Genomic DNA, 18,357 nt, shown 5'->3' on the forward strand with positions numbered 1-18,357 from the left:
CTGATGATGATGATGAGTTAGGATGTGTTCTGGGATTTGTTTCAGTAGCTGACTTTGTGCTGTTCACTATAGTTCTCTGACAAACATGGGGCTTTGTTTAACCAGGCGACAACCCAAATGGCATGAAATTCTGTCATGCTGTACCATTTTTTTACATTGTGGTTTAAGCCAATAAGAATACAATTTGGTAGGCTAAATCCCAATTGCCAATTGTCAGCCCATCCTTGTTCGTTCAGTATCTGGGTAGATACCTAACAGAGTGCACTATGAGATGGTGAGGAGTGGACATTAGGTCAGAAGTCCCAGCTGGTTCTCCACATTCCTTAAAAGACTACATGGAAGTCTCCTCCCAGTTATACAACTTTGACCCTTGAGCATCCCCATAAACTTACAGTTGACTTTCATTATCGCAAACCCATACAAATTTCTGTGAAGAGTATTAGTGGTATGAGACTTTTCAGTAGTTTGTTATAATTATTATTACTATTATTATGGCTAATCCATGGAGTTCCTGGACTCATCAAGGGAGGCCCTAAACATTACACCAAGCACTATTCAACATTTGCACAGTATCTATCATATTTTGCTTTGAACTCATTCACAGTCATAGTACCCACAACCGATTACACTCTTGCCTCAGTTTCCAAGGATGTCCCTTAGTTCTCCCACCACCAGACCTGTTCTGAAAAATTTCGTCTGTGTTAATCTTGTAAAAAACCTCTCAGTAATTTGTATGTCTCAATCATATCGCCCCTTTTCTGCTTGTCAAACAATTGACAAGCAGAACCAACTGACCCCCATCTTGACTACTGCATGCAGTAGTCAAGATGGGGGTCTTATCGAGGCTTGATAAAGAGGAATAATAACCTGCTTGTCTCTAATTGTCAGGGTATTCTTCAGTAACCAAGTAATCCGGTGAGCTGCTTTAGTCACTTTTGCAATATTCCCTCTTAACTTTAACTCTCTATCCACTAACACTCCCAAATGTCTGGCTTCATCAATTTCCTGGAGTACAGTTCTGTCAATGTGGCATATAGCAGGTAATCTTTTTACTCAAAAATGTATAACCTTACACTTTACCACATTAAACTGACATCCATTCTCCTTTTCCCAGACTGCCAGTCTATCCAAATCATCCTGCAAAATTTTAACATCATCTGTATTAACTATTGCTCAACCCAATTTGGCATCATCAGCAAACAACTGAACAGTTCCCCTCAGATCCTATTCTATATCATTAATGTAGAAATCAAATAGTAGGATGGGGGGAGGGGGAGCAAGAACAGAGCCCTGATGCACATCACAGGCCTTCTTCTGGACTCTACTCCTGAATAAACTATTCTCTGATATCTCTCCATCAACTACCCTCTTATCCACTTTGCCAATCCTATATATCCATTGGAATTCCATGTGGTATCCTTTCAAATGCAAAAGTCCAGCAGTATCACTGCAAATCCATTACCTTTATCCAACTCAGCTGTCACTGTATTATAAAATGTTAGCAAGTCACTGGGGCACAGCCTATTCTTCACAAAACCATGTTGTCCTCATGCAATATACTATTTCCATCTATCCATTTCTGTATTTTGCTCTAGACCAAAATCCCCAATAACCAGACAATGACTCCTGATATGCTAATCAGTCAGTAATTTGCTACATCAGTCTTGGAATCTCTTTTATGCAATGGAACTGTATTCCTCTCTTACCATCCCCTTGGGACTAACTCAGAGATGAGACATAGATTACACAACGTGGTCAAAGGCACTGACAATTCCCTAGTAGCATCACATATAACTCAAGCTCTTATAACATCTAATCCCATACCTATATTTATATCAAGTAAATGAAATGGATGTGCATAGTGCATACTACAGAACTATGCACATCCATTTCATTTACCTCAGTTTCCATATTAGTCTTTACCCCTCTTGCTATTGCAATATCTCAACTTGGATGATATACTCTTGCAAATTGTTCACTTAGTAATTCTACTATTTTAACCGATTCAATTACCTCCCTACCATCAGCATTCATTAAATTCATTCTGCCATAAACATTGTTCCTTTTACTTGAAACATATCAAAAGAATTGTTTGGGATTATCTTTGGCCTGCACTGCTTCTTCTTCTTCCTCTTCCTTATAGTGCTTTTATCCTGCTTGATGCAGTCTGCACTGATTACACGACTGTGGGAAACCGCAACCGGCTTGTTGCAGAGTCTGGTGTGAGGGGTGGGACAATTTTTATGTCTGCAGAGGTGCCTGTTCACAGGCTGGTTTGCCTGTTCTGGGGAATACGTCCATATGAGACTGGCTAACTCACCTTTAGTCGAAAGAGACCAGATAAAGGTTCTTCACATCTTGGATGGGAATTGAACCCAGGTCTTTCCAACCAAAGGGATTAATCTGTATCAACTGAGCTATGGAGGCTCGCTTTGGCCTGCACTGCAGAAAGTTGTTTTTAAGCTATCTGATACATATCTATGTATGGCATACAATGATAAAACAATGATACTAAGTACAATAGCAAACTTTTCAATGATCTATAGAAATTAAATCCCCATAAATTTCCAGAAAATATTTTCTCACTGTTGCATAGAAGTCTCATATGCAAACCCAAATCAAATGACAAATGATTTTCATCAGTGTAAAATCAATCACTGCTCCACTCTTTCGAGGCCTGAATATATGAAAAAGTTTTATAATAAATTTGGTCATTACTGTGGAGTTTCCAGATTATCTTACTCCCCTAGTCTACTCAGTGTACTACATATGATCTGAGTTGCCAAAAGGCACAACTCATATAAGTAAATATAACTTCTGTATTGCTTCAATCTTGAAATCACCTCTGGGTCTGGCTCCCACTGAAGAGACCTCAATAAAGGTCAAAACTGGTCTGGGTAGTGACCCTTCTCATAATGCATAGCATTATTATACATGTCCACAAGGAGATATGCTTTGCATTATGGGATACTAAGGCAAGTGATGTGAAGTAAGTTTGTCCACCTTTGCCACGAGTTGGCCCAGTCCTGAAGATACTTCAGGTGCAAACTCTGTTTGTTTACACTTGGATAAAGGATTAAATTAAATATATAATTTATAGTCTAACCAAGTGGAAAAAAACTTCCAACTCCCGAGAGTGTTGACACTACTATAAGTGTTGCAGCTGAGAGTGTAACTAGCCTTGTATCTTCAGTCATCTATTACGGATGGGAATTTATCTAAATTTATCATATAAGTAAATATAACTTCTGTATTGCTTCAATCTTGGAATCACCTCCGGGTCTGGCTCCCACTGAAGAGACCTCAATAAAGGTCAAAACCGGTCTGGGTAGTGACCCTTCTCATAATGCACACTACTATGCCAATCACTGTCAAAAGCACCAAGCTAACTCCATCTGTTGGAAGAACTAAATGACATAAAATTGACAATGATTACTAATGGACATGACCAGGCTTACATACAAATACAATAATCTACCATTTTTATCTGACATTCAAAACAACAACCCTTCAATTAACTGACCATTGCATATCAACTGATTTCTGGTAGAGCACCATGTTATTGTACTTCAAGAACTTCAGAACTTGCTATTCTGATAATTGAAGTGTCAGAAAAATGGTAGATTACTGTAATTCTCAATATATATTTACTCTAACCAAACCACAATCAATGTCAAAAGTGTTGCCATACATGCCGAGTTATTTTACAAATTTAATCTACAAACTATCTCTAAACCATTTTGCAAACTGTCTACTTTTATACTCATAAAACAGGACAAATTATATCTTCGATCTATGCTTGGTACATACCAAGTACCATGTTCTTTTCAGTTATCACATTTCAAACAAAATGGTTATTGTGCAGAGATTAGAATCTAAATTAGAACATGGAATCTGAACAAATCTTTTGCATCCCATGCCACTTATCTTAGTTATAGAGTTCACTGGAACTAAAGTAGGAGTCACTCAAAATGATTCACACGTGATTATCTCTTTCTGGAATTGGGAAACAATACTTCTACATCTGAATCACACCGTGTTCATGTCCAAGTTCTAGAAATTAATTATTATTAAATGCCAACAATTTAACATATATGATATATAATAATCCTTGTATTAGATATTTATAACTGTTCATTTTGTTTCCTTTGAATTCTTCCTCCTGTAGCTGTAACTGAGACCTAAGTAGTATGAGATGAAACATACAACATTTAAATATGTTTTAACTGATCCATATTATAATATCTCTGATATTCTTGAAATAAATGATGAAACAGTAGATGCTGCACACACACACACACACACACACACACACAGAAAGAGAGAGAGAAAGAAAGAAAGAAAGTAGATTCTGGTTAACTGGTCCAATGGTTAATTAGTGGAACTATTTTCTTGGTACACATTTGGAAGAACAAAATCAAAATAAGAACACACACACAGGTAGATTTCAGCTAACTGGTCAAATGGTCAATCACTAGAGCTATTTTATTTGAACAAGTGTGGAAGAACAAAATCAAAATGAGTATATAACAAGAATTTGTTTTATTTATTTGTGACACAATGTCATTTAATTGAGCCAACTAGTAACCTCTGCCACAAAGAATGTTAGAAAAGTCATGTAATCTTATTTCAAAAATCTAATGATGACATCTGCAATGCTGAGGAAACAAGAATATTTTATTGTGCCACATCAGATGGTTTCTTGTGTTATAAACATGATACACTATTTGGTCCAAGGAAAGCAATGGATCACGTAACAGTGTTATGCTGTTTAAATACGTCAGAAACTGATAAGCAAAAGCTGTTAGTTATTGGAAGAAGGGCCAAGCCTTGATGCTTTAAAGGCATTAGAATGGAGAGTTTACCAGTTCAGTACCATGCTAACAAAAATGTGAGGATGATATATGAATTTTTTAAGAATTGGCTTATGAGTTGGAGCATGGAATTACAATGGAAATCAAGAAAAGTTTTAATGGTTCATGACAAATGCTTAGGAAGTCAGTGCAGAAATTAATCTTTTAGAAGAAATACAGTTTATGGCTAATAGTTGCTAAGAAATAAGCAGAACCATTCAAAAATGTTTGCTCATTGTGGATTTAAGCATTTAATCATGGATATGCCAGATAAGGACAATAGTGAAAATGACATTCCATTAGACACAAACCACATCAGAAACTATGAGGAGTTTGCATCCATTGATGGTAGTCTTCAATACCATAATCAAAATGAAAATTTTGAGGAGGAAACTGCATTGCAGCAAAACATCAAAAGACATTAGAAGAACAAGAAAGTGATGAGAATGACTCTTGAGCTTGACCAATTGATTACCCAGGACACTAGAAAATTTATTACTGGATTGCCACTCTATCTCATGTAGGAAAGCAACGAAGGTAGTGCAACATCTACAATAGATACCCTTGCTGATTCTGTTTTATTGAAATCAATCAAAAATAAATAAATAAATAATAATAACGACAGGCTATGATCAATTCCTACAAGGTTTCCGAGCACTGATTTTGGCCTGAATATTGCTCTTCAGCTGTTGGAGTGCCTGAGGCTTGTTAACATAAACTTTTTCTTTGAGACAGCCCCACAGCAAGAAAGCAGGAGTTGTCAGATCTGGAGAATGCGAATACTAGCTTATGTTGCAATTGGGGGAAATTATTCTTCCCTTAAAAATTTGCCTGAGCAGTTGGATTGTGGTCCTTTCTGTGTGAGCTGTCATTCTGTCCTTGTGGAACCATGTGTCATGTTTATCTTGAACTGCTGGGAGTAATAAATTTTTGATCATAGACCGATATTCATTTCCTGTAACACTGACAGGGTTTCCAATGTGGTCTTCGAAAAAGTAAGGTCCAATCACTTCTTCCAATGTCACCTCACACCAGACCATAAGCTTAAGGAGTGTAATTCCCTTTGGTGAGTTGCCCAAGGATTTGCTGAACCCCAAATCCTGCAGTTTTGTTTGTTAATGAAGCCATTCAAATGAAAATGGGCTTCATCTGACATTATCAGCGTGTGGATAAATTCAGGATCTTTCCATGCTAATTCTGGAAATCTGACTGTATACTGAAATCTGTGGGCATAATCTGATGGCTTAAGCAGTTGAACCAACTGGATTTTATACGAAAACAGGTTCAAGGTTTTCAGAACGCACTGAAGTGACGTCCCAGAGACACCAAACTTTCCAGACTGCCTTCGAGTTGATGTGCTCTGGTCTTCTGCAACACTCTCCTTTACACTTAACTGTGGAATAGGGTTCGCTTACTGAACCCTATTCCTCAAAACGACCAATGAAATGTCTAATCACTGATTCGCTTGGAGAATATTTCACACCGTAATCGTGACAATCTGCTTGTTGGGTCAGAGTTATCTATCCTTGGATTTGATAGTAAAATTTCACAATTTTGTTTGCTGTTTGGTCGTGAATTTTTCCATGGTTAATCTCCAAGCTCATCTTTATAAAATCTGTAAAGAAAAATAAAAATTAAAATTAATTAAAAAAGTTATTAAAACTTCAGGCCCTTTTGTGACTTTTGGCTCAACCTGTACAATTATTTATTAAATTTACTCACCGATATGAATAAACCGTGTAAATTAGATTTTTATTTTTTATTTTTTTTAATTTAAATGACAGAATTCCTTATGGAAGAATCCATAAGAACGTTTTTGTAGATTCTGGATCCATTCAATTTTGGTAGTAAAACAAATGTTCTGTCTGTGATTGAAGAAGGCAAGCAGATCTTTACTCAGATATGAGATCTAAAAATTTAACAATTTATTACTTGATAAATTTCAGTAAAAATTCATAGCAAATACAGACCTGTAAATTAAACAGCATTTAGGATCAATATTCTGTTGCAGTAATTTTTGAGAATCCCTGAAAGTATTTTGAAGCAGTGAATAGGTCAAATTTGATGTCTACTTGAAGACTATCTAACAAATATTACACCAAGCATTGATAATTTATGTTGTTAGATGCAAGCCAATGTTTCTCATTAAGATTTGTGAGTAAATGAATATTTTTATTAAATAAGCAATTTCTATAATAGTTATATTACTTTACTGTTTGTAATATAATGTATCTCATTTTGTTGATTAAAATATTTTGCACAAAACCGTGGAATCCATACTGGTAGTTGTTGATTAACTGGTGGACCTCTAGGTAGAAAAGAGATTTACCACTGATGACCATTTACATTATTTTGGAGAGAACTGAGTTGATGGCAAACTTCTATCTCTGTTTTCTTGGAAACGGCTGAACATATGATTGCAGTGATGACACAGGATAGATGTTAGTTTTGGAGTACAATGTTTGGATACAGTTGGAGAGACGCCATGGGGACCAGAAAACTTTTTAGTGTCCACATTGTTTAGCAATATGTTATTGTAGTTTTTACTAGATTTATTGTATTTGGTATATTTATTAATATTTATTAATAAAAGGCTAGATAATGGATAGACATTAAAGAGTGGTTAATGGAGGAGTTGAGTCCAGGAGAAGACATCTGACCAGTGGCATGTCACAGAGTTCTGTATTCTGGCCACTGCTATTTAACTTGTACATTAACGATACAGAAAATGATCCAAGGGAATATATTCAGTTATTTGCTGATGATGTAAAACTGGGTAGAGGAATAGTTAAGATCTTGCAGAACAACTTGTATAGACTAACAGTATGGGCAAAGAAGAATGGCTATTAGTTTAATATGGCAAAGTGTAAAGTAATGCATTTTGGGATGGAAAGATTATCAGCTATGTACTGCATCGATGGAACTGAACTGCAAAAGTCACTAAAACAACTCATGGAATTACCTGGTTATTGAAGAACACACTAACAAGTAGAGATAAGGTCATCATACCTCTTTATAAGGCCTTGATACAGCTACCATATTGACTATTCTGCATAGATCTGGTCAGCTGGGTTCCCTAGAGATGTAGAAGAAGTGGAAAGGATCCAGATGTGGGTGACCAAGATGGTGGCAGGTATATGGGATGCTCCTTATGAAGAAAGAAAGGGTTACAGAAATTGGCTGGCTGATAGGAGCAAAAGGGGAGGGAATGAGACATAAGTTACTTAAAGGTTGTTATAGAAATTTTACAGTACAGTACATGGCTAGTATGGGAAGAACTAGAGGTCATCTCTGAAAATTAAGGAAGAGTAAAATTAGGAAGGGCATAAGGGCTAAATTTCTTGTTTGGAGGGTAGTGAATGAGTTCACAGCAAAGCATGAGAGGTATTGTGCAAATGAAGGTTAGTATTTGGTTTCTGGAATGTTAGTGGACCTCCAAGCCATGAATTTGCACACTCCATAGAGGTGTAAATAATATATTTGTAGACATAATATTAATTTAAGATATATCTTGAAAAACATCGCTAAACACCCAACAGAACCATAGAGTGGTGTTAAAAGCAAAGGCAAATGCTGGAGATGAGAACCTTTGCCTAGCTGAAGAAAAGTATTCTATATTAATGATACAAATGAAGATAATTTGATTTATGAACTTTCCAGATTAAAACAAATCATTACACCAATGACTACAGTTAAATAAGTTGAAAAATATTTCAACTTATTTAACTTTAAATAAACAGAGCAATAAGAGCCAGCTAAGTATGAAAATAAGCAAGAAAAAGACTAAGTTTTGAAAACAGATGGAAAACATCAATCATTTTATCAAGAGATCCTTGAAGCATAATTTTTAATGAAGATGACAAATTAAACATGCATGTAAAGAGATAATAGAATAAGTAATGCTGGGTGTAAGCTGAATAAGTTTAAATCTGATAGCACAGAAAGTAACCAAACATTGAACTAGAAGTACACACTACAGTGTTCAAACCAATTTTATCCTATGGATTTGAGAGGTAAGTTAGAAATAAAATAGTTGATCAAAGACTAGAGAACATAGCTATGAGTTCTGAGAGAAATTATGATCAAATAGATTGAATCTAATTCAAAGAACGAATTAAAATTAGACTAATTTAAGGTGCTATGGTTACTTAAACAGAACTGAAGAAGAAAGGCTAGCAAAATAGGTAACTGATGCCATAATATATATAAAAAAAAATCAGGATCCAAGTGGATTGATGCAATGCCTCAGAAGAGCAAATTGCAAAACCCGACAAACAGAATATTAATATGGAAGGAAACTGTCAGCAATAAAAAACTTACGTGGTACTATTATAGCATCTATCACAGGACATATATCAGCAATGAACGTTGTGGTGTCATTAGCTAACCGGACATGCATCTTGTGTTTGAAAATTTTCACCGCTTTTTATTAATATAGTGTTATTTTTATTAATCTTTGTTTATTTATTTATTTTTTTGCAAATTATGCTATTCCACAATAAATTTTATTGCCTTTGTTTATTCTGCTGCTTATATTTTTCAAAGTATGAATATGGGATTTGACAGTGAAATTTTTCAATAAGCTATTTCGTTGGAGAAAACAATTTATACTACAAATAATAAGCCAAAAGGCTATTTTACCGGTGACATAAGTTAAGTTAAAGGGAGATGGTAAATCCCGTTTTATTTTATAGCCGGGTACAAAACTTGGATCGAAATCCATCGAATCCATAGAGTTTCATGCCGAAAAAACTATCGGCGAGCCCAAGTGTAAGTAATCACTTGGGTAGTACAACATCAGGGCAACTCCATGCAAAGGTGGAGCAAGCTCTGTCACTAACCTTAATATTCTCTCATAATGTAAAACACACCTCCTAAGAGATGTATATATATATATACTGTTTTACATTATGAGAAGAGGTCACTACCCAGACCGGTTTCAACCTTTTTTGAGGTCTCATCAGTGAGTAGGTAGACCTGGAATATCAAGGTTTTAAGTGAACCGAACTTACATATACCTCTACTATAGAACTGCTGAACTGGTGTAAGCCTATATTGTTATTACTACAAATAATAAGCCAAAAGGCTATTTTACTGGCTACATAAGTTAAGTTAAAGGGAGATGGTAAAACTGTTTTATTTTATAGTGAGGTATGAAACTCTATGGATTCGATAGATTTCGATCCGAGTATAAGCCAAAATAGCCTTTTGGCTTATTATTTGTAGTAATAATAACATAGAAGTACACCAGTTCAGCAATTCTATAGTAGAGGTATATGTAAGTTCGGTTCACTTGAAACCTTGATATTCCAGGTCTACCTACTCACTGATGAGACCTCAAAAAAAGGTTGAAACCGGTCTGGGTAGTGACCTCTTCTCATAATGTAAAACAGTATATATATATATATATATATATATATCTACACATCTCTTAGGAGGCGTGTTTTACATTATGAGAGAATATTAAGGTTAGTGACAGAGCTTGCTCCACCTTTGCATGGAGTTGCCCTGGTGTTGTACTACCCAAGTGATTACTTACACTTGGGCTGGCTCGCCGATAGTTTTTTTCGGCATGAAACTCTATAGATTCGATGGATTTCAATCCGAGTTTCATACCCGGCTATAAAATAAAACGGGATTTACCATCTCCCTTTAACTTAATAATTTATACTATTCTATCCCCCCCCCCCTCTTTTTTTTTTTCCTTGCCGAGTAAGAGAACTTGTGGCATCATGGGATGCCCAATTTTTTGGTCCCCAGCAGTTCAGTTTTTTAAACTACATTTCACTATAATCTTATAATTAAAAAAAAAAAAAAACTGAACTGAAAGACTTCACATTCAGAGCTTAAATATATATTCTTTATAATACAATTAAAGTATAAAAATAGTATCCTATTGCATACCTGTTCTAGTTTGTTCTGAAACAGTTTTAATTTCTCACCACTTGAGATATAATCTTTGCACACTATAAAAGAATACAAGTAATCCAAAAGAAAATAAAGTGGTGAATCCTAGAAATAAACAATAAAAGCTTATATATTCATCAGCAAATTCCAAAAAGTAAGTACACATAAAAAACAATAAGAGATCTCTGAGATGCAATTATTTTTATGGTCTCTATTTTGAAATTATTAAATAATTACAAACATTACTTTGCACACTTTATTTTACAGTAAACTAGTAGTGTATGTATATGAATGAAAGACATAACTTTCAACACAGGAAAATTACGCATTTTCATTTCTGTGATTATATAAAACCATCTATTTATTTTGGCCAAGATTCTATCATCATAAATGGATTTTCAAACTACTTCTTTGACTATTGAAGTGCTGGCTCCTCCAGTGATTATCCACACAAACAAGCAATGATCTAAGTTTTAGTAAATTCTGGACTGGAGGGAGAGAGAAGAGGACTTCTCAGTCTTCTTATTCTCCATCATCATATACCCTGTGTGAAGTGATGCATTACTGTCTCTTACAGGATGATAATTCAAATCATCAGGTGATTGTCTGGATGTTTAGGCCATAGTTTCTTGAGCATCTGAACACAGTGATTTGTGCTGATGCATTCCCATTTTAGCAGGAAATCAACTACACTACATCCCAAAAGTCATGTTCTATAATCTTATTAAACAATTAACTTACAAAACATTATCATCACCGATGACAGTACTTAGTAGGATATCAACATTCTTAACAGCAGCTGGATGAATGCAATGACACATCTATTTGCTTCCTGTTTTTTTTTTTTTGTTTGTTTGTTTACCCATTAACAAGTGAGAAACCCAATAGTAACAGACTTTCTGAAAACCAACACCATAATTAAATTCCTGATATGTATAGGATATAATGATAGGAAGTTGGGAATGATGTTGAGTTTACGTCATTACTAACTTCTATCTGACAATTTTCCTCCAAAATGATCTCTTATCTGTCAGGATTTCAATATTGTTGGATCTTACATTTCATGCTTCGAACAATCATACAGATCTAGGTCCTCCTCTGAGTCTTTTTCCTGCCATCCTGACAAAAGACACCTGTTCTGCTAACCTTACTTCTGTCACTGATGTCATCTACTCACTTCCTAACTCACTAACTTTTCTTGGGAGACTCTCATATGTGGGTCCCTATTATTTGATCAATTGTTTTTTTTCCTAACCCAGCTTTCAGGTCTATAAATTAAAACTGGTTTGAACACTGTTTAATTTTTTATTTCTCTCTTATTCCATACAAGTTTATTCACCAACTCCCCATCATACCAGCTTTACTAATTCTGTTGTTTATTTTCATATTTTGTCCTCTTCACTAAAAATTAGGTTTCCCATTCAGGATTCAATTAATGTCTTCGATGTTCCTGCATACTTTCATAGGCTTTGTCTTTATATTGCTGATTTCTATACCAAATTCATCCCAGTAGTTATTTAGTTTAGTTAGGGAATCCTGAAGATTTGTACTGAATTTATATAAGAGAATAACATCCTCACCTGAAAGTAAAGAGATGAGTTAAACACATCCAATTTTGATATCAGGCCTAATGTCACTTTCTTTCATAATGTGATTAATATAGATGATGAATATTAGTAGAGATAATGTGCACCACTGTCTCCCACCTGATGTAACATCAAACTATCCTTCTGTAGTTCCTTCATTAACTGACTTATTGCCTGCTGACTTATGGACAATGCATGGTTTGATATGTCACATTTGCACCATACAATTGTGGCATTTTGAACAGCCTTTCTCTTGGCACTTTTTCATATGTATTTTCTAGATCTACAAAATGTAAATATAGATCCTTGTTATAGTTTCACGATTTCTCAACTATTTGTTTTAAAATAAAAATACATCTGATCATGAAAAAGCTTATTTCATGTGAACCCCATCTTTTTTTCAAGTATTCTTGCATAATCTATAATTCTACATTCAGTTATTATTAAAACACTTAAGGAATAGAACAACGTAGTTAAGAATATAAATTAAATTAAACTTTAATAAATATTTTCCGATATTTCGGCAACGTCACATTGCCATTTTCTAAAGGAACTTACAAAAAAGTTATGTGCACATAGGCACTACAACACAGAAACTGGGAATGAAGAGATGAAGCTATTGTTCTCCTAACAGTCCTGATGGTGTCCTCTAGCGGGCTAAGTAGGTGTTCTTGGCCGTTGGGCTGAAGGTCTGCAGATGTAGGTCTCCCAAATTTGGAGCGGATAAGGGATGCCAATTTTCTGTAAGGTTTGTAACAGGAGGTCAGGTCATGTTTTTTTTCAATTGGCATCCTTTATCCGCTCCACTGGACCTACCTGGTAAACACCAGGTAGGTCTAGGGGAAGTGGATGGTCTTTAGTGGAGCGGATAAGGGATGCCAATTTTCTGTAAGGTTTGTAACAGGAGGTCAGGTCAGGTCATGTTTTTTTTCAATTGGCATCCCTTATCTGTTCCACTAAAGACCAACCACTTCCCCTAGACCTACCTGGTGTTTACCAGGTCCCCTGCAGTTGTAAACTGTCTTACTTTGGCCAAACAGGCAGGACAGCGAATATCAGAATTTCGGAACACAAGGACTACATCCGTTTTCACAAATACAGTCATTCTGGGCTTGCGGACCATGCTCTGGATACACGCCACAGAATACGGTGGAAGAAAGCTACAGTGATACACTGTAGCAAATACAAATTTGAAAGACTCTTTATGGAATCAGCTTCAGCCCTAAGAAATTCTCCAAACCTCAACAAATTTGGGTGTATATGACTGCCCCAAATTTGGGAGACCTACATCTGCAGACCTTCAGCCCAACGGCCAAGAACACCTACTTAGCCTGCTAGAGGGCATCATCAGGACTGTTAGGAGAACAATAGCTTCATCTCTTCATTCCCAGTTTCTGTGTTGTAGTGCCTACGTGCACGTAACTTTTTTGTAAGTTCCTTTAGAAAATGGCAATGTGACGTTGCCAAAATATCGGAAAATATTTATTAAAGTTTAATTTAATTTATATTCTTAACTACGTTGTTCTATTCCTTAAGTGTTTTAATAATGCATAACCAACGTATAAGCCTCTCTACGAGAATCTACATTCAGTTATATTTCATTTTTTTTAAATCGATGAATGCTATGAGAACTCTACTCCAATCATCTGCAAACCAAAGACTGCTATCGGTGCTATCTGTGTAATAATTCATGATAATGAAAATTAAATGTAACAAACTTTTTAAACCTGTAGGCTGAAAACGTAATGAACCAATTGAAAGGGAAGGACTGAGTACTGAAGAAACCAAGAATTGCAACATTTAATCTTGTTTATGTTGATGAATAATGCAGATATTGGAAGTCAGCATGGCTTGATGATTCATTTCAAGAGACTAAATAATGTAATGAAAACAGGCAATAAATGTCATTCAGTTTTCTTAAATAATGTGCTGAACACAAAGTCTCACTTCAGTTATCTTGGTATAAGATTAGGAATGACCTCTTTAGGGTTCGAAAAGTTGACAGCAGAACAGCAGAAATGACACTTAAGATTAACAGCTTTGTTTACAATTGTAAGATTTACAAATTTGGTTATCACCATTGTGTGTGTGTGAGATTTGTACACTGTCTAATAGTGATTGCAGGAAACATGATGCTTTTGATCTGTTTAAGGAAAATATCTGAAGTTTAAGATGGTCTGATTCTGTGAATAATGATGATATATAGCAGAGGTATGGAGGTGAGTCACTTTAGGGTTGTAAGGTTTAATGTCCACAATATAGGATATTAAAAATTGGAAGAAATTATAATAAAAATGAGATAGCCAACTAGCCTGATCTGGCCTTATGTTATCAGTTTCTTGGTCTTAACAGCAAGAAGATGATGAATAAATTTATTATAATGTGTTAAATTAAATCACTGAAACCTTAAGTCTTATATTTATGAAGTAAATTCACTATTACTTTTGGTATAAATTAATTTTTTAATTAAAAGTACTTAAAATTTTTTAATTAAGATCTCAAGTTCTATTAAAATAATACACAGCTTATAATATTTTCTTCCCAAAGTGCATAACTTTACACTTTGCCACATTCGATTAGCAATCATTATTATTTGCTCATATTCAGATCATTCTGCACAATCTCCGTATCACCTCTATTAACTACTGTTCTTCCTCAGAGCTTTTCATGTAAACCAGTACATGCCAGTACTCATTCTTTGCTATAAGCAAAATTGAAAATGAAAAGGATATGAAAAGAAAACTAAAACATCATTTACTAATATTTTTAAATTCATAGTGTGATAATAGTTTTGGAATAAGAGCAGCAATTTAAGTATATAACATACAGTTTATTATGCATACATTTATTGTACAAGTACATAACAATAAGTAAAATGTTGAAAGTTTTTCCACTTGGTTATACTATAAATTAAAGATACCAAGAAATTATATATTTGGTTTAATTCTTTATCCAAGTGTAAGCAAACAACTCGTGGTAAAGATGGTATGACTTCACATCACTTGCCTTAGTATCCCATAATGTGAAGCACATCTCCTTGTGGACATGTATAATGCTATGCATTATGGGAAGGTCTGCATAGTATTATACATGTCCATTATACATGACTGGTGGCTGCAGCAGTCTTTCAGAAGAGAGCATTTGTTGGTTCCATGCCATGAGTTGAAGGTGCTTGAACAGAAAAGACTCTGGTTATGTTCCAAAATGGGTCAGGTTCTAGGGGAATTTATAAGGGTTGAGTGAAGAGACAGTAGAGAGTTATTTGCGATTTTCACCAGTTTATTTTAGTGAAGCCTGCTTTCTTTGTATATTTGGTGGGGACTATGGTGGAAAGCACTGTTAGTCATGGCAGAGGGATGGATTTGATTTCAGGTTCCGGCTAATTGTGTACAGTTATGTTCAGTTTGGAGTCAATACTGTTTGTGTGAGCACTTCTTTCCCAGACTGGTGCGCAGTGCTCTGCAGCAGAGTAAACAAGGGTCCAGCCTGAGATTCTATGTATCTTGGCTCTGTAATCCCAGCTAGTTCCACTTAGTCTTGAGATGTTGTTGTTTCTCATTTTTATTTTGTTTTTTACTTTACATATATGACTTTTGTAGGTTAGACTTCTATCTAGGTTCACTCCCAGGTATTGTGGATGAGGATCATGCTTGACAGGGCAGCCACAGAAAATTAGGTTGAGTTGGTCGTTTGCCTCCTTGTTCTTAAGATGGAAAAGTGCGAACACCGGTTTAGTGGGGTTTGGCTTTAGGTGGGGTTTTGGCTGCTCAAAACATTTCTCAAGGATCTCCAAACCTGTGTTCAGGACAATCTCCAGGGAATCGAAAGAAGGTGATTGGTGGAGTATTACCAGGTCATCTACATACATATATTTGCGTGATCTTATTGAGGGAATGTCCGAGGTATAGATGTTAAAAAAAAGTTGGAGTTAAAACAGAGTCCTGGGGCAAGACATTCTGAAGGAATTTGGGTTTGCTTTTCCTTCCTCCAATATAGACCCGAATTTTTCTGAGTGTGAGCATGGATTCTAGGAACTGTAGAGCGTACAACTCTGTTTTGATATTTATATATATACGAGAGTAGTCTGAAAAGTTCTCGGTCTCGATCATAAATAGTAACACTATTGGCATGATTTTTTTTAAGTTGGTACATCTGTCATAAGCATCCATGTGAAATTGCAAGTCATTCTTCAAGTAGTTTGTTTTATACAGCTGTCTGAAGCAAAAGTGTTGTCTGTATTCCTTGGAATGGATAAAATTGAGTATCACGCAGTTATAAAATTATTTGTAAAAGAAGGTTTAACAGCAAAAGAAATTCATTCGAAGTTCATAAAAGCTTATGGGCACTCTTTGCCTTCGTTTTTGACAGTTAAGAAATGGGCTGCCAAGTTTAAACATGGCCGTACCAGCTTTGATGATGATCCACGTGAAGGGTCCAAAAAGTGTAACAACACCAGAAATCATTGATCAAGATATTGGTCATCAAATACCAAATCATGATATGGTATTGGATGACCAGCAAATCAAAGTACTTGAAATTGCTCAGATTATAGGCATTTCAAAGAACGTGCAGGATATATTTTGCATGAAGAATTGCATATGAAAAAGCTTTGTGCAAGATGGGTACCATGCTTGCTCACAGCAGATCAAAAACACACTCGCATGAAAATCTCTGAACAGCTTCAAGCATTTTAACAAGAATAAAATGATTCTGCACGTCAATTTATTACTATAGATGAGTCTTGGATTCACCATTACACACCAGAATTCAAACAGCAGTCAAAACAGTGGACAGAAGCCGATTGTTCAGTGCTAAAGAAGACAAAGTTGGGTCCATCAGCAGGAAAGCTCATGGCATTGGTGTTTTGGGATACTAATGGTTGTTTATTACTTATCTTGAAAAGGGTAAAACAATAACTGGGAATACCAATCTTTCAACCAGACTAGAAAAAATTCGTGAGAAAAGATCAGGTTTGCAGAAGAAAAAACTTCACCTTTCATCAGGACAATGCACCTGCCCACAAAGGTGTTTTGGCAATGGGAAAATTAAGGGATCTGCACTATGAATTGTTGGAACATCCAATCTATTCCCAAGAATTGGATCCCTCTGACTTCTATTGCTTCCCAAAACTAAAATTATTCCTCGCTGGTCAGCAGTTTTCTTCGAATCAAGAGGTGATTGCAGTTGCATACAGGAGTATTTTGCAGATCTTATTGAGAACCACAACAGGGATGGGATAATGGCGTAGGAGCATCGCTGGAATAAATGTATTAGTCTTAAGGGAGATTATATGTTGAAAAATAAAAATAACTTTGAAATTATAAATTAATTTTTTCATTGTTAGGATGAGAACTTTTCAAACCCCACCTTGCGTGTGTGTGTGTGTGTGTTTATGTATATGTGTATATATATATATATATATACACACTGTAGTATCTTGCTAATCTGAACTAATAAAAACCATGATCGTTCAGATTAGCGAATTTTTCCCCAAGAGACAACAATAACTAGCGTTTAAGAAAAAAATAATTAGATTCTAATGGTACATCAATTTAATTCCGTAAATAAATGAAGTAACCGATAAAAATTTAGTTTATATATTGTTGAGGATTCTGATTTAATAAAAGTGCATAGTTCAGTACATAACTTAATTTGCGTAAACAATATCACTTGCTCGCACACAACATAAAAGTTTCACAAAATAACACACAAAAAAGTTTTTTTTATTTCTCTGTAAAAGTCACTGATTTTCTTTTGTTTCTTGAAAGCTAAACTTTTTTCGAATGCTTCTTCTCAGGGGTGCATTAGCAATAAAATTTTGTGGAATGGCGTATCATTCTGCTTAACCAATTCTATACACATATTAAAACTGTCAACTGTCTCTCCATGTTTTACTTTTTTTTTCTTCAAGTTCATTATCGTCATTATCTTCTAATTCATTCGGTAGAGTCATATTTATAATTTCAGCATCTGATTTGATTTCGAATTCACTTTCGGTTCTACCTGCAATC

At 35.2% G+C, this 18,357-nt stretch overlaps 1 protein-coding gene across 3 annotated transcripts in view; it reads right to left on the reverse strand.

Annotated features, from left to right (window-relative positions):
• LOC150098264 (spatacsin) overlaps positions 1 to 18,357 on the reverse strand; it is an 891,110-nt gene that overhangs the window by 309,753 nt on the left and 563,000 nt on the right. For all 3 annotated transcript variants that reach the window (XM_090406151.1, XM_090406152.1, XM_090406153.1), the window contains exon 25: positions 10,758 to 10,865. In XM_090406151.1, the coding sequence (XP_090262277.1) occupies positions 10,758 to 10,865 (108 nt within the window). The remainder of the gene's footprint in view (positions 1 to 10,757; positions 10,866 to 18,357) is intronic.

Source organism: Typopeltis vanoorti, chromosome 16 (genome assembly GCF_054136105.1).
Source record: "Typopeltis vanoorti isolate ZY-2024b chromosome 16, IOZ_Tvanoo_1.0, whole genome shotgun sequence".
NCBI classification, from domain to species: domain Eukaryota; kingdom Metazoa; phylum Arthropoda; class Arachnida; order Uropygi; family Thelyphonidae; genus Typopeltis; species Typopeltis vanoorti.